The sequence below is a fragment of the Equus asinus genome, chromosome 2, assembly GCF_041296235.1.
Source record: "Equus asinus isolate D_3611 breed Donkey chromosome 2, EquAss-T2T_v2, whole genome shotgun sequence".
Classification (NCBI taxonomy): Eukaryota; Metazoa; Chordata; class Mammalia; order Perissodactyla; family Equidae; genus Equus; species Equus asinus.
This window is the reverse complement of record NC_091791.1, coordinates 73,397,557-73,420,990: the sequence shown is the minus strand read 5'-3', so window position 1 is coordinate 73,420,990 and position 23,434 is coordinate 73,397,557. Positions and strand designations below refer to the sequence as shown.

The window sequence follows — 23,434 nt, the reverse complement described above, 5'->3', positions numbered from 1 at the left end:
ATTAAAATTTGGTTTCTCTCTCAAAAGGATGATTCTCTTGAATTTTTGGTCTGCTCTTGATAAAGAAGTTATAAAAGGAGTTTCTTTGAGTAAGTCTACCTAAAAGACAGAAAATCTCTATTTTGTTAATTTCTTTTGTTCAGGACTGAAGTCACTCTGTTAAGATTTTTTGACTGTTTCTGTTGTCATTTTGAATATATACCTGAGCATGTTTTGCAGTGAGCATTTTTTCCTATTTGAACAAGTGTTTTAAAACATTTTGATATTTTTGACAAGCTTCTCCCTCAAAAAAAAATTCAAATCCTGAATAAAGGCTTTCTTTTGGCCTGGAAGAAGGAAGACAATTTTTCTGAGGATCTTCAGAGGGGCCCCTGAGACTTCTCAAAGAAATTGGCTCTCTCTTCCTATAAGGAGGAATATGTTAAACTAATTAGTCTTATTTGGTCTATTAAATTACATAAGAAGTATTGTCAAATAAGTGATGATAAACTTTCTTAGGTAGTATTATGTGGGTGAATGCTATTGATATAAAGATTTTAAAATTATATAGCATTCCTAAAATTCTGATCTGTCCTGGTTACCAGTCATAATTCTAGTTATTATCTTGAAGTGTTGCATGTCACAGAAGTAGCCAAATTTCTTTGTCAATTGCCCTTTTGAGTCTTTTGTCATTTGCAGATAGTTACTGTTTTACTCTGTTGCATTTGCAAATATGCTTCATCTTCAGAGAAATTCATGAAAAGGACTCTGGCACTTACTCTAGAGTACAGGTTTCTGATAAAGTTTCAGATCATAAAACTGAACTGGGTAAGAAATTACAGAATTCCAACAGAGAAACTGATGACCTCATAAAACTACTAATAGAAAATTAAGATCAAGAACTGAGTATACAAGATTGTATGAACTGATGAGGATGATTATAATTTTTTATGACTTTTGTTTGAAATATTGTTGATTTTTTGATATTTTCTTTTCTCAGATTTAAGGAAATCTTTTTCTCTTTTCTCTTATGCTAACTATGACTTATAGCAATTTGGTGAAATTGCACCTTGGTGAGCAGAACTGAAACATTTATCTTTTTCTCCCTACCTGATCCCTCCAGAATATAGAAACTCTTTGTGAGTGAGTATTGTTTTGATGGCTACATAGTTATTCACGTAAGTTCAATAAGAATCTGTTCTCCTTATAAGAAGACACATTTGGAAACATTGGTTATATTACTGAGGCTTTGACTGGAATGTCATATTTGAGAGAAACACACAGGCTTGGATGTGACAAGACAGCTTTTCAGGAACAAAGATTGGACTTTATGGAATAAAACCCCTTGGAAAAATTGGCCTGGTACCTTGTTTCCTAGCCACCTTATGGGTAAGTGAGGAAGGTCACTTATCTGGCAGGTGCAAGGAATCTTGAAATATCTTGGGGGACCTCGAAAAGAGAGGAATCCACCCAAATCCGTAGGTATTGCAGGCAAAATCTGATGGCAAATCCTTGACTTGGCTTTTCTGGCCTTAAGAGCCCTTTAAAGTTCAATCTGAGGTTCCTCATAAAAAATTCCAGAAAAGCAGATTTGAAAGAGACTATGTGATCAATTGCTATTCTTGCTGCACTTATGTAAATAATTGGATCAAGTTTTATTGAAACTACACTTATTTTACAAACCAGTTAATCTTAATTTGGCTATCTTTTGTAAAAATGAGGGTGATTTTAGAAAGAAAAATTATGTTTCAGTAGCAGCTATAGTACACATTCATTTATATTAGATTCTAGCTCTTCTCTGCTACAAGATTTATCTATTACTAATCATGATGTCGCCTTGTGGCCATCCGTCTCTGATACCTGGGAACTCCCTGGCCACAATCAAATCTTTTCCTTCAGCTCTACTGCCAAAATCCTAACTAAATTTGCCTTGTCACAAGTGTCATAAACGAGTTCCTAAGGTAAATTCCCCAACCTATTGGTACACACAGGATGGACTATATCAAATTTATGATGAATATATTTGGCTCACTCCTACTAGTGGTCAACTCAGTCAAAAGGTCACTTTATGTTCAGAACAAACCGATCACACCTGTGATACGTGGCCTAAAAGCACCTGACCTATGGGACAAATTCCCTGTTATATGTGTTCTCATATCATAGACTTAAAAAATACTGATTGCTTTGGGACTGACTGGGATAGACGGCCAAGCATGCATTGGTTAGCCTCTAATGGCACTCAGTGGTTATGTGGATCCCACTTATGGCCTTGGCTGCCATCTGGATGGGTTGGATGACACACCCTAGGCTTCGTCTAGATGCAAGGTAGAACTACATTTACTATATCTCCTCCTGTTAACCTACCCAACCTACAACAATGCTGGACCCGTTCTGTCTTCCACTGGTATGATCACTTTGCTCCAATTTTCCTTGCCCCAATTAGGAATCAAACGTGTCATTGGGCACATGGAAGCCCTAAACAAATTTACCATGAAGGTGTTAAATGATACACAACATACCCTTTGCTGCTAGATTTAGAAGTATCCCAAATGCGTAAGGCAGTCCTCCAAAACCAAATGGCACTGGATGTCTTGATGGCAGTACAGGGGGGCACTTGTGCCATTATAAAAACTGAATATTGTGTCTATTTTCCTTACTACCATCAAAATATCACTGGTCTCCTATCCAACATGAGTCACCAAATTAAATCCATGTCTAACCCTACCCTATCCCTAAATGATTGTTTGGATTCCTGGTCTGGTCCAGGTCTCTGGACTAATATCAAAGCTTTATTCATTGGGTTAATCATATTGTTTGTATTTCTTATTATAATTTGTTGTCTATTTCATTGTCTTCCTCATGTCAACAAAGTTTTGCCTCCTGGACCACTTCTCATCAAATGATTCTCTTGTCTCCAGAGGATCTGTATACCTTGTCAACCTTGGACTCCATTGGCGCAACCTCTGGTCCACTGAACTTCCTGCCTTTATGTCCCCCATTTGGGACAGCTCTACAGCTTTGTTACAGAAGATTGACCATCGTCCATAACCACAAAGGATTTTGGGGCCAAATGGGTTTAAGGGGGGATTTTATGATGAGGAATCAAGGCTGCCCCAGGGAGAAGCCCAAGGCGTCCTTGCCTACATGCCAATCTATATCATCCTCCAGGAAGTATAGGACGTCCTGAGCTGAATCGACCTAATTTGTATCCAAAATTATAGGACCACCTGATAACCAGACCCCACCTGCACTAATACCATTTTAACGATTTTTTTTACATGATCTTCCCTTGTAAATAACTCACATACCTATGCCTTATAAATTTAGCCCTACCCTCAACCCATTGCAGCTCTTCACTGCCCATGGGTCCTGTCCCCATGCTCTTCTCTGAATAAAGGAGCACTACTGCCAGACCTTGAGAGTCCAAGAAATCTTTCTTTTGACTCCTCGGCTCACCAAGCATGCATTGTCAAGCCATGACAAGACATGGAGGAAATTTAAATGCATAATACTAAGTTAAAGAAGCCAATCTGAAAGGCTACATACTGTGTAATTCCAACTATATGACATTCTGGGAAAGGCAAAACTATAGAGACAGTAAAAAGTTCAGTGGACAGGTGTTGGAGGGTTGAATAGGCAGAACACAGAGGATTTTAGGGCAGTGAAAATACTCTGTATGATACTATAATGGTGGAGACATGTCATTATACATTTGTCCAAACCTATGCAATGTACAACACCAGAGTGAGCCCTAACGTGGACTATGGACTCTGGATGATAATGATGTGTCAGTGTAGGTTCATTGACTGTAACAAATCTAACACTCTGGTGTGGGATGTTGGTCATGGGGACACTGTGCTTGTGTGAGGTTTAGGGGAACTCTGCACTTTCTGCTCAATTTTGCTGTGCACCTAAAACTGCTTTAAAAAAAATTGTCTATTAGGAAAAAAATAATCACATGGGATGATATTCAAATCCACAATCTACTGTCCAAAACCTTCAGTACATGTCTCAGTGACCATAATTTTTCAGATTTTAGAAGGGTAATGTGGCTTCCATCTTGTGTATCATGTGGCCTCCCCCGGGCCCTGGAAGAGCACGTGGTAATCAAACACATACATCTCTGTGCAGCAAACTTAGGACTATTCACACTATAAACTTCTATAATGCAGAGATCTTAGCCTCATGTCTGTTTAGGATGGATTTTGCTGCCAAATGAGTAACAAACAAACAAATCTTTCAGTTTTCTAAACTTATTAAAAGAGTTGGGATCTGGCGAATTTCGTCAGTGAGCCATGGGAAGCATCCCTGGGTCTGTGACCAAATCTCGGATGGGAGGTGATTATAGTTGCTGAATAATTACCTTGTCTACTGGATAAGCATTTTGCAACCCCAGGAAGATTTAGAATTTAGTGAAGAAATGCTTAAAAGAAACAGATCCCTAAAGTTAATATTTTTGTAAGTAATGTGCAAAATGTTGGCATTTTGTATCCTTGTAATGTCCTGATGCAGCTTCCCACTTATAAAAGAGCCCGAGAACAGAGCACAGCAGTCAGCTGGCAAAATTCTACTCCTAGCAACTGCCAAAGCCGAAGCAGCCTGCTAACTAGGAGAAATCCACTAGTTTACCACCAGTTGCTTTTTAAAACAAAATTAACAACACAAATGCTCTGTTCTTCTAGCTGCAGTGTGTCAACTGTCTCAGGTTATCTGTGACTTCAAAATTCTGGTTTACAATTCAGAATGACGTCGCCAGTGGTGACTCAGCTCCCTCCTGGGTTCACCTACCCAGCACACAGCCAGGCACTCTGTTGGCTTCTCACCAATATTTGTCACAAGAAGGTAGGTATATGTGGGGGTGGGGGTGAGAGGTGGAGGAGCAGCTCTGAATCCAGTAATCCAAAACACATTTACACCATTCTCTGTTTGCAGCTGTTTTAAGGATTACAGAAGAAACTGCCACCATTGCAGTTCTGATCTGAAGATGTGTCATCCTCCTAAGAGTGTAAATTCAAGGAGTGGAGTTTGGCTGGTTGTGGCCACAGCCTCTTCTAGAAGCCTGTGCTGGGAGCAGAAATTCTGTGCACCATTTAAAGCAGTGCTTCCTACATTCTAGTGTGCAGGTTCTGACTCAGGAGATCTGGGGGAAGCCTGAGGTCCCATGTTTCTAATATCCCTCTGGGGCTTCTGCTGCTGCTGCTGCAGGTTCAGGGGCCACACTGAGTAGTGAAACTTCAAAGCACTTCTGCTCCCTGAACTTCCAGTTCTCCCAAGAGGGTTGGCCTCAAGAAGCCATTTCCAAAAGACCAAACTGGAGAGCAGAGCTGCCCCAGCGTCTACCCAACACTGCCCTCTGCGGGTAGGAGAAAGCAGGGAGTGCTGAGAGGTGAAAGGTGAGCCCAAGTCAAACTGGTGATGGTGAAGTGTGATGAAGGGGCTCCAGGGATGGCTACAGTGGGCAGAGTCCCCATAGCCTGTGAACAGCACAAACTGGTCAGCACTTACAATTCACTAACACGCTGCTATGGGGAGTGAATGCCTGGACTTCAGCCTCTGCAGAGTAACAGAGCAAAGCGCAGGTGCGGTGCTGTATTTATCACATCAGGAGCTATCTCTCGGGCTGCAGTCCTGTGAGGTCGGGGGTTTATGAGGAATGTGCACCCCTTACTCAAGCTCATTTGCTCTCTAGAAGGAGGCGACAGGCCAAATAGATTAGAGTTGGAAAGCATCCATCCGTATCCATGTCACATGTTCCTGGGGGCTTCGTGTGCCGCCCAGAAAGCAAGGCTATTTGGAGAAAGGGGGAGGGAGGAAGGGAGAGGAAGGTTACTGCAAACTGAAAGGATCTCCAGCAGACAACTGAAAGGATCTCCAGCAGACAACTGCACCTTTAAGCAGGGATGGGTGCGGCCTGTATCCCAAGAGGGCTGCAAACTTGAGACCCTTCCCGGAAACCTCCCCTGGGACATTTCATCCCCTCTGCTCCCCAAGCGCCAGCCCAGCTCTTCGATGGTCAAGGATCCTCTTTAATGGATAAGGCAAACCACTGGCTCCTGAAGAAGACACCAAAGGGAAGTCATTTCAGAAGAGCCTGGAAGGTGAGGGGAGCAGCCTTTGAAGGACCCCCAAAGATGCCATTAGGAGATGTATCTGAGGGTGCATGTCAAGGTTGCTGTATGACTTTCCTTTTGCAGCTGTAACAAATTACCACAAACTTAATGGCTAAAAACACAAATTTATTCTCTTACAGTTCTAAGGCCAGAAGTCAAAAATAGATTTCACTAGCCCGAAATGAAGGTTTCTCAAGCAATGCCTTTTCTGGAGGGTCCAGGGGAGGGTGTTTTCTTTACCTTTTCCACCTTCTGCGGGCTGGCCTCATTCCTTGGCCTGTGGTCCTAGCCACATTGCCCTTTCTCCCCCTATTTTCAATATCACATCACCTTTCTCGTCCTTGCTCTCCCAGTCTGCCTCCCTCTCATAAGGATGCATGCGACGGCGTTGAGGGCCCACCAAGATAATCCAGGGTCACCTCCTCTCTCAAGACATTTGATCACAGCTGCAAAGCCCGCTTTGACATCTAAGACCACCTGGGTATTTTGGGGGCCATTACTCAGCCCACTATAGTTGCCCACAGGTAAGATACCTCCATTCCTGCTGCACTGTTGTGGAACAGAACTTCAAGATGGGGTGGAGGTCATGAACTTTTTATGGACTGAGTGCCACTGACATAATGGTGTTTATTATTAATTTATTCAAGCACTTCCCATTTTACACATAAGGGAAGGGAGGCTACAGGTCACACAGTGGTAAGTATTGGAGCTGGGCTTCCTGCCCAGCCTGTCCATCTCCAGAAGCCACCCTCCTACCCACCCATTGTGCTGCCTCTCATGTGCCTGGTGCAGCCACAGAGGTGGGAGGGACTACGTGTTCCCCTTGACGTTGAACCTAGGGAGATGCATTCCAGATGAGAGAGGGGTGCTTGGGAATGTGGGGAAAGGAACTGAGATTTGGAGGATGTCATTGCTTTTCTGTGCAGTCCTGGGCCTCAGTGAGAGAAGATCCCACTCCCTGTCCTCAGCACAGTCTGGTTAGCTGCAGCCCCTTGGAGTGTGATGAGGATGGCCCAGTAGAGGGGAGAGTGAGGCCTGGGCACCAGTGGCCAGGGCAGTTCTCATACAAGCAGAATACAGACACTTCTGCTTACACCAATGAAACCTCATACAGGAAAGAACTTGGTCAACTTTGAAGCCATCCATCCCCACTCCCACTCCTTGATGCTTCCTAGCTCCCTTCCTTGTTGTGGCATGCTCCTGAGCTCTTATCAATAGCTACCATATTACATACAGTTATTAATATTACGGTTATTTCAATATTTCTGAAAATGAGGAAGAGAAAGTGCTTTATGTACATCAGCAAGCATCTTCACTTTTATCAGCAAGCAATGGGGCCTACCAGTACCCACCTCCTCCTCAGGCTTTGCCCAAAGTTTAGAAGGTGGAGATCTAATCCCACCAAGGGGGAACAGGCAGAAGCACTCAACGGATAGAAAGAAATGTGCAAGTGGACAAATAAATGGCAAGAAATAGGATATTGGAGTATATGAGGGAGCCATTTGGTATAAACCTAATTTGGCTTGACTGTTTTTTCGAAAGGGCCTTACAGGGCCGTTGAGCATGCATTGTGTATCTGCTTTAAGCCTTTGCTATGTCCCAAAGACAAGAACAAATGGCCTCAAGATAAAGGTGCAACGTCCCCCACATTGGCATTTTGTTAGGGATAAGCATCTTTCCCTAGGCTAGGAACTGATTGGTGTGCTCACCTGTGACTACCCAGCTCGAGACAGCGGACCTGCTACCTGCTATGTCCATCAATCACTGTGCCAACAGAGCAGTCTTGTGACTGTTGTAAAAGGGAAATTTCAATCATGTGAAACACGCTGTTTGAGGATATATAAGCACTCTATACACCCCACTTCTTTGGTGCCCTTCCTTCCTTGGAGAAGGAAGGCCCTGGGCTATATGGTCCTCACACTTTGACCCAATAAACTCACCCCAATTTTCACTCATAGATGGGTTATGGATTATTTGCATCGACAAAATGTTCATTTGTGAAGATTTGTTTCTCTATCTGCTGCTCCCCGCGCAGAATGCGAGCAGCAATTTGACCCTGTGTCCCTGGAAAGGAAGAAGTGTCCATGTGCCCTGTTCCTTTCTACCTGTGTGTGGGGTGCAGGGCCTCCTCACACACCCACCTGATCATCACACAGTCAGTCACTGCTGCTTAGAAATGGAAGTTTCCACAGAAAAATCACTTAAAACTTCTCCAAATGATGGCTGAGTACCAGCCCACACATTCCATGGAAATGCCATCCAAAATATGGCTCAGAGTCTTAGAAAGCACTTTTATTGATATGGCCTGTCAGCTAAATGGCATATTTATTCCACTAAGTGAAAGAATTTTTCCTTTTTGCTTATTCTTGCAAAACATTTATTAATAACACAAGGGAAAATTAGCCGTGATATTACATTCTAACATACATTCAAGAAGCTTGTGTTTTTCAAAAATTACAAGTATCATGGGAAAGAAAAACTGAGAAACCAAGAAAAACTAAGGCATTGTGGAGACTGCATGCAGGTCATAGGCTCACATTCAATAAGCTAAATATAAACCCAAGACAAAGAAAAATCTGTTTTAATTTTAAAGTCCAATTTCTGTTCCCAATTAAAAAGAAAACATGTTTGGTTTCACAAACATATTGGTCTGTGCAAACTCTTTCCAGAACAGTCATCCTGTGCTAAACATTTGGCCCTTGGCTCCCCACCACATTCCCCAAGATAAACCTAAGAACCTGGGAGGCCTGCTTTTTCCTGCAGTTTCTGCTGCTCATTATACACAGTGCCACATTTACCAAGGACAAATGGCTTCTTTCCAGCTCCAAGCTAACTCATTGGAAGAAAAAGTAGAAGACTGGTGGTGACAAATTAGTGTTGCCGTGCGCTGCTGCCCTTGCGCACAGTGACAGCTGCATCTCCGTGGCAGCCGGGCCTCACACTGTGCTCAGCGGATTGGTGACACGGCCCAGGAAGTGGAGGGCAGTTGAGTCTCGTTCATAGACAGCAAACAGGAATGGGTGGTTCAGGGTCACCTCCAAGACCTCTGACTGCTGGGCAGACTGTATGGGCTGCTCTTCTTCTTCTGCTTTTAGTTCAAAAAGAACGCTATTCAGCACCTGCAAAGCAGCAAGCATTGGGATGGCTCCTGGAGGCTTGCGGGGCCCAGGGAGGGCACAGGACAGCTGTGCAGTGCCACCCACAGGAGGACTTTTCTCCAGCCTACCAGGACAACACATGGTGCATGCATGCCCCTCAGTGTAGACGACTCTCACATGATGGCCCCTCTCTAAGATGTCCCTCAAACCTGCCTGTCCCCATCTTCCAACTCGCTGTCTGGGGCAGAATCCCTGGCCCCTCCACTGTGGCCTACCAGTGGTTGGTTCATTCCACTAATTTAACACAGAGGGCTCATTCCTCCCCCAACAGTGATCTCTGAGGCCACGACTGTGAGTGAAGACTTTTCTCCCCAGTACCTAGCATAGTTCCCAGAGCATCGAAGCACCTTCTCAGTTGCAGAGATGCACCATTCCAGGTGGCAGGTGAACAGTCTGCCTACTGCTCAGTGTTTTCCTACAGCAAGGAGACGTCTGACAGGGCCAGCACTGGGCCTGGGGGCACATACTCTCAAGACCCAAGTCCCAATCCTGCTGTAGGATCTGAGAGGGAACTCGAGGCTAGGCAAGGCTGGGCAGAGCCAGGGAACACAAGGTGGGGAGGGATTTGCTGCTCTCCACCTATGCCTGGAAAGCCCCAGAAAGCTCTGGTAACTTCTCTCCCACTCTGGGCATACACCCACCTTGCCATGCTCTCCTCTTCCTCCTACACTGCCACACCCAAAGTGTCCCTCCCATTACACCTCCCACCTGTGAACAGACAGGACCCAAGTCAGGCACAGATAGACGTGGCTGCACAGTACCTTTCCAACTCTGAGATTGGCATCACTGATTTTGCCCAAGTTTGCCTTGGCACCCAGCAGGGTGGGCAGCTTGGCCTGGGTGAGCAGGTCCTGCAGGTCATAGGACCCTTGCAGCACCAGCTGAGGCACGGTCAGGTGGATGGGCCTGGGGAGATGAGGCACAGTTAGGAAGGTGGTTCCCAGTGTGAGGCCCTGGGCCAAATGGAGAAGACTTGCCAAAGACCTAGCAAGCCAGATGGCATGTGTCCTTGAAGAAGGAGATGTGTGCCTCCCTCATAAAGACAGAAAGTAGAATGGGAATTACCAGGGTCTCAGAGGAGGAGGAAATGGGAAGTTACTGTACAATGGGGACAGAGTTTCAGTTGGGGAAGATGAAAAGGTTCTGGAGAAGGATGGTGGTGCTAGTTGTACAACAATGTGAACGTTATTAATGCCACAGAGTTGTACACTTAAAAATGGTTTAAATGGTAAATTTTATGTTACATGTTTACAACATTTTTTTAAAAATGACTTAAAAAAGAGTTGACTTCAGGAGGCGATTTGTGCCCCTCAGTGCCTGTCTCAGGGCAGATTTCTGGACCCTGCTGCTTGAGGCCTGGTTTGTAGGCCAGGTCTAGTGTCCCTGTGCAGGGAATAGGAGCAAACAAACCTGCCAGCAAACCAGGGGAATTCTGGAGTCCAGGGCAGCTCCCCGAGAAAGTCTGGCCCCAAGTCTCTTAGAGGGGTGCATACCCTCCTGGGAAGTCAGACCCAAGAAGCTCTTGGAATGTAGCAGATTGTGCATGTGTGGGTGTGGGGTCAAAAAGGCCCCCCTCTAGAGGGCGTCTTGATGTGCTCTGACCTCCAAAATGGGTGGGTAAGCACAAGGAAAGCATTCTTCCTCCTTTACTTTACCTCTCCTGCACTCAGAAAGAGAGCTAGATGGATAGAGAGATGGTGGGATGGATGAACAGGCCTTCTGCTCCAGAACAGCAGGGCCACTTGCCTTGCTGGAGCCACCATGGCCCTTCCCTGCTCGTGTCCAGGGCTCAGCCTATACAGGCACATGCGTCCATCCATGCCCCCTCCCACTCTAGGCAGAAGGATTGGCAGAGCTCCCCACTTTCCAGGGGAAGCAGCCCTGCAGGTTCTGAGGGTTTCCTGGGAGACATACCGGGGAGAGAGATTCTTCATCCACATCAGGAAGTCGTGCTGGAAGGTGAGGGCCTCGACCTTGCACAGATCCGAGGAGCAGTGGGGCTGGATCAGCAGCAGACAGGCGTTCTCGCTGAGGGGCACACGGGTCATGGAAAGGTTGTTCTGGGCATCCCTCCAGTGCTGGAAGGTACCCATGCCTGAGAGCATGGGGACCAATACTGAGGTGGTGTTGTCCACCCAGAACTCCTGGAGTCCAGGCAGCAGGGAGAATCCCTTCACCTTTCCTGGAGACCCAGACAGGAGACAGAGAAGGAAGAGTCAGCCGGGGCTGGGCAGGCAGCGGGCACAGGGCTGGGGATGCTTGCTGAGCAGAGGGCAGACCAGCCCCCCCAAAAGCCCTCACTCCTGCCCTGCCCTCCTCCCAGCACAACCCAGGCTGCCTTGCATTTTCCCAGCCTCAGCACTTAACCAGCCACAGGACCCTGAGGGCCGGGCAAGTCTTTCTCCTGCAAAATCCAGCCATTTTGAGTTCACAAAGTAATAGTAACAGCCAGTGTTGAGAACATAATACATGCCAGGCAGCAACCTGAGATTTTAGACCTGTCACCTCACTTAAAGCCCATGAAGGAAATCAGAGAGCTTCAGGACCCTACCCCATTAGGAAGTGACCTGGTGAACTCACCCCAGATCTGTCCTGGTCCAAAGCCATGTCCTGGTTGGCTATGCTCACTTTTTTTAAAAAAAATAAACTTTATTTTTTAGAGCAGTTTTAGGTTCACAGCAAAATTAAGAGGAAGGTGCAGAGAGTTCCCATATACCTGCTACCCCTACACACGCACAGCCTCCCCCACTATCAACATCCCAGCCAGTTGGTGCATTTGCTCCAATTGATGCACCTGCAACGACACATCATTATCACCCAGAGCTCATAGTTTACATTAGGATTCACTCTGGTGTTGTACATTCTGTGGGTTTGGACAAATGTACAACGACATGTATTCACCATTATCGTATCACACAGAAGAGTTTCACTCCTTTAAAGGTCTTTGGTGCATGGTCACTTTTTAATCTGCATCTAGAGCCAGCTGTGATAGAGCCTGCTGGCTGTCCCCCAGTCTCCATCCTCCCTTTCTCAGTCAGAGTAGGAAGGGCTGGGCACATACCTCCTGGAGTGAAGGCTACATTTCTCAGGACCCCTTGCTGCTAGGGACAGATATTTGACCTAGTTGTAACCAGTGGATTTGGGCGGAAGTGCTATGTGTGACCTCCGTGCTGGGCTTTGAGGGGAGGGGCACCCTCTCCATCCCCTCCCACCAGCTGGCTGTGGCCGACAGTTGCAGAGCTGAGCTGCCAGTTGGCTCAGCTGTTGGGGAGAAGTAAGCAAACTCTTGTTGAAGGCAGTGTCACTTGGGGTCTCCCCATGACAGCAGCCAAATCTCTATCCTGAGGGCCACACTGGCACATCCTCTCCCTCTGCGATCCTCCCACTCACCTTGAAAGGCCCATCTTATGATTGTTTCTGGGAGAATAAGGTAAAGTTGAGGATGAGCCCCTGGCACTTGGCTCTTGGGATTCTGAGTAGAGGCAGCTTAAAAAGAGTCAGAGGTCCCTTTCTACTGAATCAGAGGTCTCCAAAGTGAAAGGGGGTGGACAGCTGGAAGGACAGGATCCTGGAGGGAGGGAGCTGGACTGGCTTTCCCTTCCCAGGGTCTGGATCTTGTGAGAAGGGAGTGGCAGATCCAGTGTCTTCCATGCCCTTTGTACTCAGAGATCTTTTGTCATTGACAAGGTTAGCTCCTGAAAGGAAGTGCCAGCAAGAAGCTGCAGTGTCCTTCCTGACAGGCTCCCCACAGGGACCTCAGTGCTGGCCCAGAAAACCTGGAAGAGGTTTGTTAGTTTAGGGAGAAAAAAGGACTAAATTCTTTTCCACCAACAAACGAAAACAAAAAAAGTATGCTGCCTCCCAAAAGACGTGGGAAACTGAAACAAGGGTGGCTGCCCTGTCCTCTCTGCTCATCTGAAAAGTGCAGAGCACCATCCTCACCCAGAGGTTAAGTAAATCTCTCAAGGTTAAGTCAACTGGTGCTGTGGAACCTGCCAGGGCCAGCACCCAGCTCGGGGTGACAGCAAGTGCCGGTCAAAGGGCGCCCTGGAGCTCCTCGCTCCCAAATCCCAGAATCTTCACTAGTTAGAAACATCCAACTGTGTGCTGAGGTCATCTAATGGAATATTATACTAAAGGGGACTTAGCACTCCTGACATAGCCTGCTCCTCTCATAAATAGACACACTGTGGTGGGCAGGAAGAGGGTGTGCCTCTCCATAGGATGGAAACTGAGGCAAGGAAGGTTAGGAAGCAAGATCAGAGGGCTGGGAAGTGGCGGGGCTGAGCGAACATCCAAGATTTCTGCATCCTCAGCATGGTTTGCATTTTTCTACATTTCCTCCTCCTTCCTTTCTCCTCTTCTTGTCTGGCTCTATAGTGTGAATCATGAGGCCACGTGATTTCTGAAGTGAGGCCCCATTTCTGACACCAGCAGCTCTCTGGCTCTGCCTTTTGCAGGACTTTCTCAGTGAGCACTCCTTCTGGGGCTCTCCTTAGGGACAGCAGGCCAGGCCCAGAGGCCCCCTCTGCCCTCCATGGGGTGCAGCAACCATCAGCTGGATTGCCCCTGTGCTGGACTCTGCTCTCATGTCCTGTCAGTGCTGGGATCTGAGCAATGTTGGGTCTGTCATTGTCCTCCTGTACCACCAGCAGGCTGGAGGTCCTTTCCTTTGTGGTTTTATAGACTTCCAGGATATTACCCAAGGAAGAAAATGACCATGCTCTATTTAAACCTGTCTCCATCACCACAGTTCTATCTTTCAACTGCTTGCTTACTTGGCTCTCTGTCCCCCATGAATTCTCTAGAACCTCATCAATATCCCTCAAACACACCCCTCCCCAACCCACCCATCAATTCTCAGAACCACTGGCTTAGCGCGTGCTCTCGAGAGAGTTTGCCTGGACTATTGCATAACTTTCCAACGACCCTCCCCGCCTCCAATGCACACAACACAGGCCACTGGGATGACCTCTGAGCAGAATGCCTGCCCATTCAAATACCTACCCACCAATGAACCCCAAACTTCTCAGCATCACATTCAAAGCCTCAAAATCTGGCCCAACTCATCATTCCAGCCCTGCCCTCCCCAGGTGCTGTTCTCTCATTCTAAGCTCTGGATAAGCAAAGATGCTCTTGTTCTGATTCCCGGCCCTGAACTTGGCAGCTTTTGCTCACCTGTCTGCTCCTCCCCTTCACTGTAGCCCTACTCCCCTCACCTCCCTGAGGCCTTTACTCCGCTCCCTCCTTTGAGTGCTCTGAGCCCAGAGTCCCTTCCTAGACACTGCCACCTGCAGCTTTGTAACCAAGGTGTTTGCTTGCGGGATCTATCTCTCCCAATGAATTTTAACAAGCAGCTCAGGGTCAGTGCCTGTGCAGCCTTCCAACTTGGGCCTTCTGAGATGCTCAGCTAAAAGTCTTGATTTATTAATCCTCAACAATTATTTGTTGAATGAATGAACGATCTGTGTAGTAGGGATTTTTTGGTAATAACTTCTCCCAACATGAAAGTGACTTAAGTAAACAAATTGGTTATTTTTGCATGGGACAGGAACCCATCCCTTCTGAACATGGAGGTGGACTGTGGGGCCAGGAAATGTGGGTTTGGATCCCAGGACCTCTGCTTGTGGCTGCGCCATCTGGAACATGTCACTTTGTTTCTCTGTCTCTATTTTTTCATCGGTAAACAGAGGCAGTGATATCTCTTCACCATATTCCAAGGGGATTAAATAATGAGAGTAAAAGAATGCAGTGTAGTAGCTGTGCATAGTGGGGGCAGCTGCTCAACCAACGCTCATCCAAGGAGCCAAGTGGAACAGCCACTTTTGTCCTTGAGGGTGGTCTCCAGGTACTTCCTTGTGCCCATCACCCTTCCCATCTCCAAGGCCCAGCCCAGCCCACCTCAGCTGGAACATGGGACATTGAGACCATAGAGATAGAACTGCCACCATTTGGCACCCGCCTGGGGATAGAGCCCACCCGATGGGTTTGCCTTACCTTGGAAGTGGACATAGGCATTGAAGAGTAGCGTGCTGTCTGGGCTGCCTCCTGTCAGGGGTCTGTTCATTTTCCACCCTGTTACAGCCTCTATGAACCTGTTGATCTTCTCAGCAGCGAGATCTGGGTCTGTGGATAAGTCTAGAGAGCGTGGGAGGGTGATGGGGGCAAAGGGAGCCAGGCCCTGCACAAATGGCTGCTTTAGGTGCAGGGTTGGGGCTGTGAACAGGCCCACCACTGTGGATAGGAGCAGCCTGGCTTGGCCATTAGCCCCACCCTGGGTGACTAGAAGGCCCTGGATGGTCTGCAGAGCAGAGAGGACCTTGTGACCATCCAGCCGGGAGGTGCAGCCCTGATCTTCCCCAGGGATGCCCAGGAACGCCTGTAGTCTGTTGGCCGTGGGGTCCAGGGCTCCCAGGTAGAAAGAGGCCAGGGTGCCAAAGAGAGTTGTTGGGGAGAGGATGGCAGAGCTGGCTGTGTTGCACATCTCGCTCAGCATCTTATACATGCGGAAGCCCATGAAGTTGAGCAGCATCCCCACCTCCGCAGCCCTCATTCTGTCTTCAGCCTCCAGCTTCTTGGCAGTGAGCACCTGCTGTTCTCGCAGGGCCTCCTCATCCACAGGGGACATCTTGGCCTGAATTGGGACAGGTGTGAAGGTCGAGTCTTTGGGTGTCTCTGCATTGGACTTCTCCAGCTGGTCACAGCTGCTCTTGCTGTAGACGAGGAGGTGGAAGGGGTGTATGTACACCCGGTCACCAAGGGCCAGGCCAGCCCAGGCCAAGAGACAGAGGATGGTGGCCCTCAGGCTCACACCAGCAGCAGCCATCTCTGATGGGGGCACTGGCTTCTGTGTACCCTGAAATATCTTGTGAAGGGTGAAAGGTGATTATTAAGTGCCCTCTAGCCAGACTTTTACTTGTTACAATATTCCCTGCAACAATTTAGCCCAGGAGAAATCCACCCATGTCTACAAACTTCAAAGAGAAGAAATCGATTCAAAGATCCATGGGAAAGAGCTCCATGATCCAGGTGCAAATGCATGGCTGTGGACTCAGTTGTGCTTTTGGAGGGTTTTATTTTGGGATTGGTTCTGTTTAATTTTTAAAATGGTGAAAATGTCTTAAGGCATTTGTGAACTTTAAAGAAAAATAAAGAATTGTCTATTAAATCAAATAAAAATGTAGACACAATGTTTTCATTGTAGAAAATGTTCAGTGTAGAAAAATGTTTTCACAAAATATTGCAAGCACTTTTCTTTGAGAATATGAGTGGCTGATATTATTTTTACCTTATGTTAATCTGTGATATTATGCTTTAGTCAAATTAATGTTTAATAGGAGAGTAATATGGAAACATTTTAACTTATTTTTAAAGGAATATTTTAACAATAAAGTATCACAATATTTGTGTGAAAATAAAATTTCATATGTTGAAGTCCTAATCCCCAGTATCTCAAAATGAGACTGTATTTGGAGCTGGAGTCTTGAAAGGGGTGATTTAGGTTAAATGGAGTCATTGGGTGGGCCCTAATCTAATCTGACAGGTGTCCTTATAAGAAGAGGGGATCAGGACACAGACACACCCAGAGGGAAAACCATGTGAAGACACAGGGAGAAGACAGCCATCTGCAAGCCACGGAGAGAGGCCTCAGTAGAGGCCAACCCTGCCAACACCTTCATCTGGACTTCTAGCCTCTTGAATCATGAGAAAATAGATTTCTATTGTTTAAGCCCCCAGTCTGGGGTACTCATTATGGCACCCTAGTAAACTAATACACCCACGTGCCTATGGCTGTAAGTTTTTCCGTAGAAAACCAAATGTGGGCCAGACAGCAGGTCTTTAAGGAGGCCTCCTAGCCCCTGGTAGGTGGTAAACTGGTTTGGAATATAAGACTAACACACACAGAGGTTTTCCCTACATTATAAATCAGTCTGGCGAGAAAAATCCAACTGCGCTCTATCACCCAGGAAATGTACACCTATGTTCCCAGCTAAGGTGTGTAACTTACAATAGAGACCTCATGTTTGTATTGTAAGTGATGGTTCACAAAAGCCTTTCCCCATAGATTATCCCATCTATCATTACACTAATGATGTAAGGAAGGAATTGTTTCACTTCTTTGCAGACACAGAAAGAGGAGTCCTGAAAAGTGAAAAAATGTTCTTAAGTTCATACAGCAAATAGGTAACAGATGTGATTCAAACCTACTTTTACTCTCACAGGTCATTCTCAGCCCAGGGACGCACTGGACTCTCCTGGGAAGCTTTAGAAATTGAAGGCCTGGGTCTCATCACCAGAGATGCTAATTAAGTGGTCCTGGGCATGGCCTGGGAATGGCTTTGTAGTGTCCTTGCAGTCCTAACATGCAGTCAGGAATAAGCACCATGGGCTCAGCCTGAAGCCCAGGCATTTTCCACCTGTCTCAACACCCAAACCAGCTAGCAACTATTACTGTAGAGTGGAACCCCGTGGAGCTCTAAATCATCCCTGCCCAGCCTGATTTCACTGGTCTGTGCTGGGGCCAGGTATAGAGTTTTTAAAAACTTCCCAAGTGACTCTGATGTGCAGCCATGGTTGGGAATGTCTGCCCTAGACCTGGGTCTCTAGGGCTGGGCTACGGATCTCCAGCGCCTTTCTCTCTCTAGAGCCCCATGATCCTGCTCCTGTCTCACCCTGGCCAACAGCACACAGAAGTAGCTGGGAGGAGGAGAAGGGCCTGGATTTGGCCATGGAGGCAAACACAGCTTCTCCCTGCTTTGTGGCTCCTGCACAGCACAGGCTTCACCATTGCAGGTGAAGCAATTTCATGGATTATTTACAAGACAGAGGCTGCTGTTTGCTCTCAACTGTGATCACTTGCTGCTGCCTGGCTGGTTCTAAGTCAGCATGCAGCAGGGTCCTGAGAAGAAGAGGGCACTCCAAGTGTGTGGACATGAGGCCCTATCCTCTGACTTCTTCCTGCTCCACTCCTCCTTGCTCCCCCTCTTCACTAGCCCCTCCTTCTAGGCGTCCCTGCTCCTCTTGGCTCCGTGGCTGAATGAAAATGATGGGGATGGCAGCCAGCACTTAGGTAATGCCTATCACTGCCCGGCCCTGTTCTAGTGTTTCTCCTGCATCAATTCATCTAATTTTTACAGTTGCCCTCACCTGTTGAGGCTGCCTGACACCACATTCACACTGTGACTGTCCCTGCATGCCTGGCACTCTGAACTCATTTGTCCTGCTCCACTTTCCTTTTACCAGCACTGATCACCTTATGATACCCCATACCCATTCTTTATATGTTTCTTTAATTCTTGTGGTGTTTTTGCCTGTCTCCTCCCACCTGAATGCTAATCCTATGAGAGCGGGGTTCTTGTTCTGTTTCACTCACTGAACCCACACCCAAAAATGTGCCTGGGACATAGTAGTCACTTGATAAGTAGTTGTTACATGAATTAATTCATTCTGTTTTGCAGAGGAACAGAGAGGTTCGGTGACTTGCTCAAGGTCACACAGCTAGTAAGAGACAGAAGTAGGATTCAAATCTAGACCCCCTGACATGAGAGTCCACACATTGAAGCACCAATCTATATTGCTTCTTAAACAAAATAATAAGAATTTGCCTTTTTAGTTTATCCTAAAGTTTAGAAAGCACTGTCACATTATATTTGATCTCTTAATTTACATCATAGTCCATGAGCATGGGGGCCAAGGATTGTTATTAGTCCCATTTTATGGATGAACAAACCAAGGCTCAGGGAGACAGAATGATGAGGTTGATTGCACAGACTCATGCCTTGAGCCCAGGACTAGGAGTCATGGCTGCCTCAAGGGAGGTTCTGGGAGACAGAGGCCACCCCTCACCTGAGCCCTGTGGGGATGCAGCTCTGGGAGGAGCCTGGCCCCTCATCCCCAGCTCTGCTGCCTATACACCAAGCCTTTCTGCTCCTTCTGGCTGGAAGAGGACCCTGCAGACTCTTGGCCACCATGACTCTGCTCTGGTGCCTGCCCCTGAGGGCCCAGCCCTGCTCAGAGGGACCAAGGGGGACCCGGCCACCCTGCCTACTGCTGAGGAGGAGAAGTTCCTGTGGTAAGAGCCAGGGTGGGCTGAGGGCAAAGACAGTTCATGTCTGGACGTCTGGTATGACAGGATGGGGAGATATCTTCTGAATATTCAGTAGTCATGTCCCCTATGGCACAGGTCACTACTGACCCCTCCGGCTTCTGGCTCCTGGGTGCCATTTAGCCACTGCCTCCCAGCAGCTCTCCCTGACCCCCCCACCAGAGCCCCCAGCTTTCTACTCTCCTCAGACCCTGAGAGAGACTGGGAAGAAGAAGGAGCTGGGGAGGAGTTCTTTGTGGAGAGGGGCTCCCAGCTTACCTTCTGCTCAGTCCCCAAGACAAAGGCAGCCTTTTCCCCTGGCCAGGCCCCTGAGGCCCTATTTATATCTGAGGGGTGGAGATGGAGCCATTCCCAGATCAATCTGTGCCCAGGCTTGGGGGGAAGGGGTTACTTACATCACTTGGCCTGGGCCGTGGGGGTGGGGCCCTCAGGCAGCCTAGGCTGACTAGGGGGATGGACGCCAGAGCAACTCTCATGCTGGGACTCCTTCCAGGAAGTCAGGGTGATTGATACACACTTTTGCTGCTGAACAGAATGAACCAGTACACACTCGAGTTACACATTTACTGAAGTTCCCTTGAGCTGGGGCCATGGTTACCAGATCAGGAAGAGTCCCACGTAGATGTGTGATGTGTCTCTTCCTTGAGATGTGAGGGCCTGAGGCCAGCCCCCCAAGCCTTCTGAATGAGCCCCCTTGAGGTGTGCTTCTGAGCAGCCCCAAAAATGTGCACACTCTTGGGCCCAAGGAGGAGGGGAAAGAGCAGTGCTCAGGTGGCTTGGGAGGGACTTCTGACCCTACGGCCTTGAGAGGCCCAGGGGTTGTCCAAACAGCCATTAGGCACCTACTCCATGTGAGGCACTCTGACAGGCATGAGGAGAAGCACAAACAAGAGATAGCACCCTCTAGAGGCTTGTGACTCAGCAGGGGAAACTGTCACACACAGTCAGTAGTACAGCCAGATGGAAAGGCACCAACAAAATACTTTCAGATCGTGGGAAGGAACCATCCATTAAAGCTTGGGAAGTGTTCAGGGAGAAATGTCATTTAAGTCAGACCTTGAAGGATAAATAAGTTGGATTTAGAAGTTGAAGAAGGGATTTTCAGAGGTAGAGGCTTATATGATAGCAACAAAGAGACAGAAAAGCTTGGGGCTTGTCTTGGGCCCACCAGCATGCCCAGGTGCTAGAAAGGAGGTCAGTGATAGCAACAAAATTGCTGCTGCTCCCTGTACATGCCCCCCAGGGACATGAGGGTCCTCAGTCCTTCCTGCGGGGTCCCCTGGACACAGAACTTCAGGTCAAACTCTCCAGGAGTTGGAGATGACACAAAAGATGAAACCTGCTTGCCACCCCAGATTTGGGGTGTGTGAAGTGAGTGATATGGAAAGGAAGGACACTGGTTAGAGCCCAAACACCACACTTGGAGATCAAAGTCAATGCCACAAGAGGGAGGGATTAACAACGTCTGACCAGGGGACTGACATGATGCTTGACTTCTGCTGTTAAAAATTTACTTTAATAGTGATACTGTGATAGGAAGGCTGGAGGAAAGATGGAGAAAGATAGGCATCAATTTTCCAAGCTCAAGCGACTGAGAGAATGATGAAACCAATAACAAAGAGAGGGATGCAGGAAGTATAAGAGCTTTGGGGAAGGAATGGCAAAAGTTTGATTTTGGATGGGCTTCTTTTGAGGCATCTATTGGAACCCAGCTGTGAATACTTGGGTAGACAGTTTTGATGGAGATCTGGAGGTCTGGAGGGCTAGAGACACAGATGTGGGAGGCAAATACATCATAGCATAATTCACGGCCTATGGATGAAGATGTTTTACCCAGGCAGAGTTAAAAATGAGGACAGGAAGGAAGAGGGAAATCTAGGGAGATGGGGGATGGGAAAGGCGTCAGCACAGGAAGAGTCTGAGAGTCAGTGCATGAAACAGGAGATGGTGTTCCAGAAGCCAGGGGGAAGGTTTTGAGAAGTGATGGGTTAGGGCCTGAAAGAGGTCTTTTGGGCAGTATGTCATAATGGCTTAAAGTCATTGGTGCTGAGATGTCTCCACCCAAGGCATTCTTGATCAATCATTTACCAACTCTTTATTGTTCAAAGACCAAGAGAAGGTGAGTAGAGGTCACGAGTGAGTTGGAGAGGGACTCAGAGAAGGATGAGGGAGGGGCCAGACTGAGATGGGTTGGGAAGCCAATGGAAGAAGCAGGGCAGACTGAATTGTGAGCTCCTCTTTAAAGAAATGTGGCAATGAAAGGAAAGGGATCTGGAAATCTCCAGCCTCAACTCTAAGAAGGAAGAAAGAATTAATATTTATTGAGCAGTTGCTGCTGGCCAGTTGCATAAATCTTCTCAACATGTCTGCAATACAAATTCTACCATACCCACCATCTAGAGAGAGAAAACTGAGGCCCAAAGAGGTGCAGCAAAATGTCACCCAGAAAAGATGGTGAATCCAGGTCTAACACACTCATTTTTTTCCTACCACATTCATTCATTTGGTTAACAACTATTTTTTGAAAGCCTACCAACTACACGCCAAAGAACGGAATTTGTCTCTGAGGCAACAACTGAAAACAAATCAGGCACAGTACCCCCTCATGGTAAGATGTCAGAATTAATCAACTATTGCACAAATAATGAGTTCTTTGCAGTTGGGATAAATGTTAAGAAGGAAAGAGTACAGAGCAACCTAAGTATAAAATGGAAGCCTAGTCTAGCCTGAAGGGTCAGGAAGACTGTCAGGAGCTGACAGGGCAAGATCTTGAGGATGAGTGTCAGGACTACTGAGTCCTTGGAGGGAGCAGTCTGGTTGGGGGCCAGGCCCACACATTGAGGGCTAACCTAGCTGGTGTCCAGGGCCCCTCCCACATCTAACAGTCCATGATTCTGCCCTGAGTGACCATGAGCACCCTTCTAGCCTAGGATTCTGTCACCTACCTTCTTAGTAAACTTGCCTGGCCCTGCAGGTTTCCCTGCCCTGAAGGAAAGATGCACCTGGCCTAGGGAAGGGCTTGGCTGAGAAAGGAGCTCTCCTTAAGCTTATTTGGCAACCCACTTCCCCTCAGGCACTTGGTTTGAGAATTACAAATAAAATTTAGGTTGTGCCTGTTGATGTGGAATTGAAGTGTAATTTCCAATAATGAGTCTTAGTCCAGCTCTCCAGAGGACTGGGAACGCTTCACAAAAATGACAGTGTCAAGGGCAGGGGGACACCTGCTATCTGGACAAACCCACTGCACTTATCATTATTAAACTGATTAAATTTGGGGAGGGGCCTTGAACCCCAAATATGTGTGTCACTAGGTTTTGCTGTATTATCTCAAAATGGCCCAACAACAGAGGCTGAACTAAGGAATGAAGAATTGAATCATGGGACCATGGAACTGGAAGGAGCCTCCTGACAGTACCACCTTCAGATCCTGCAAGCTGTGCTCCAGAGGACCTTCCTCTAAATTTTCTAAGTTCTTTGGTGCCTGGGACTGTCAGGTGGCAGGACCATAATTCGTGTGGTCCCTGGTTCCTGTTTCTCCCACTCAGTGCACTCCTCATCCCTTCCACTCATCCCCAAGTTGCAGTAGGGGTTGACCAGACATCTAAGTAGCTCTAGAACTCTTGCCTGTGGAGCATTTGAGTTCTAGGGGGACAGTTGACTAATCGAGTCACTCTTACTGGCTGGCACAAGGTTTCTTTCACTGATATTAAATAGCATAATCACATAAGATTGGGCTGCCAGAATGTCACTGATGTTCTCCTTTGTGGGTGACTCTCATGTCACTCATAGAACTTCAGAGTTCTGAGCTACCAAGGGCCCACTGCCAACTCTTCAGCTCAAGCCATGTATGTGGGCCCATGTGTCTGCTCTCATCCACCTGTGTTCCATGTGTCCTCTCTGCTCTATAGTACCTAAGGGTGTGAGGGGCAGCAGGCATCCTTCTCATGTGACCCTGACCTCCGGCCCTCAGAATACTCACCACACACTCTCCACAGGCTCTGTACCCCTGTGTCAGGCAATCCTCCACGGGTGACTGTCCTATCTCTTCCAAGGACTTTCAAAATCATTGCTGTGTTAGGCAA

General features: G+C 47.3%; 1 protein-coding gene and 1 long non-coding RNA gene across 2 annotated transcripts; one reads left to right on the top strand and one right to left on the bottom strand.

Annotated features, from left to right (window-relative positions):
- Position 1: 1 nt before the first annotated feature.
- Positions 2 to 3,023, top strand: LOC139041219 (uncharacterized). Its single transcript, XR_011496042.1, has 3 exons — positions 2 to 89; positions 1,030 to 1,122; positions 2,898 to 3,023. It is a non-coding gene; the product is annotated as an uncharacterized lncRNA (long non-coding RNA).
- Positions 3,024 to 8,435: 5,412 nt separating this feature from the next.
- On the bottom strand, positions 8,436 to 19,714 carry AGT (angiotensinogen). Its single transcript, XM_014862650.3, has 5 exons — positions 19,611 to 19,714; positions 15,245 to 16,112; positions 11,162 to 11,429; positions 10,009 to 10,153; positions 8,436 to 9,208 (listed from the first exon to the last, which is right to left on the bottom strand). The coding sequence occupies exons 2-5, from the start codon at positions 16,071 to 16,073 to the stop codon at positions 9,026 to 9,028; spliced, it is 1,425 nt and encodes a 474-aa protein (XP_014718136.3). The 5' UTR covers positions 16,074 to 16,112; positions 19,611 to 19,714; the 3' UTR covers positions 8,436 to 9,025.
- Between the last annotated feature and the right edge of the window lie 3,720 nt (positions 19,715 to 23,434).

Excerpts from the sequence above, each read along its gene's own strand:
- AGT (XM_014862650.3), bottom strand. The coding sequence starts at position 16,073 with ATGGCTGCTGCTGGTGTGAGCCTGAGGGCCACCATCCTCTGTCTCTTG. Across the intron at positions 10,154-11,161 it reads ATGAAGAATCTCTCTCCCCG|GCCCATCCACCTGACCGTGC; the intron begins GTATGTCTCCCA and ends TCATCTCCCCAG. Across the intron at positions 9,209-10,008 it reads CCAATCTCAGAGTTGGAAAG|GTGCTGAATAGCGTTCTTTT; the intron begins GTACTGTGCAGC and ends GCTGCTTTGCAG.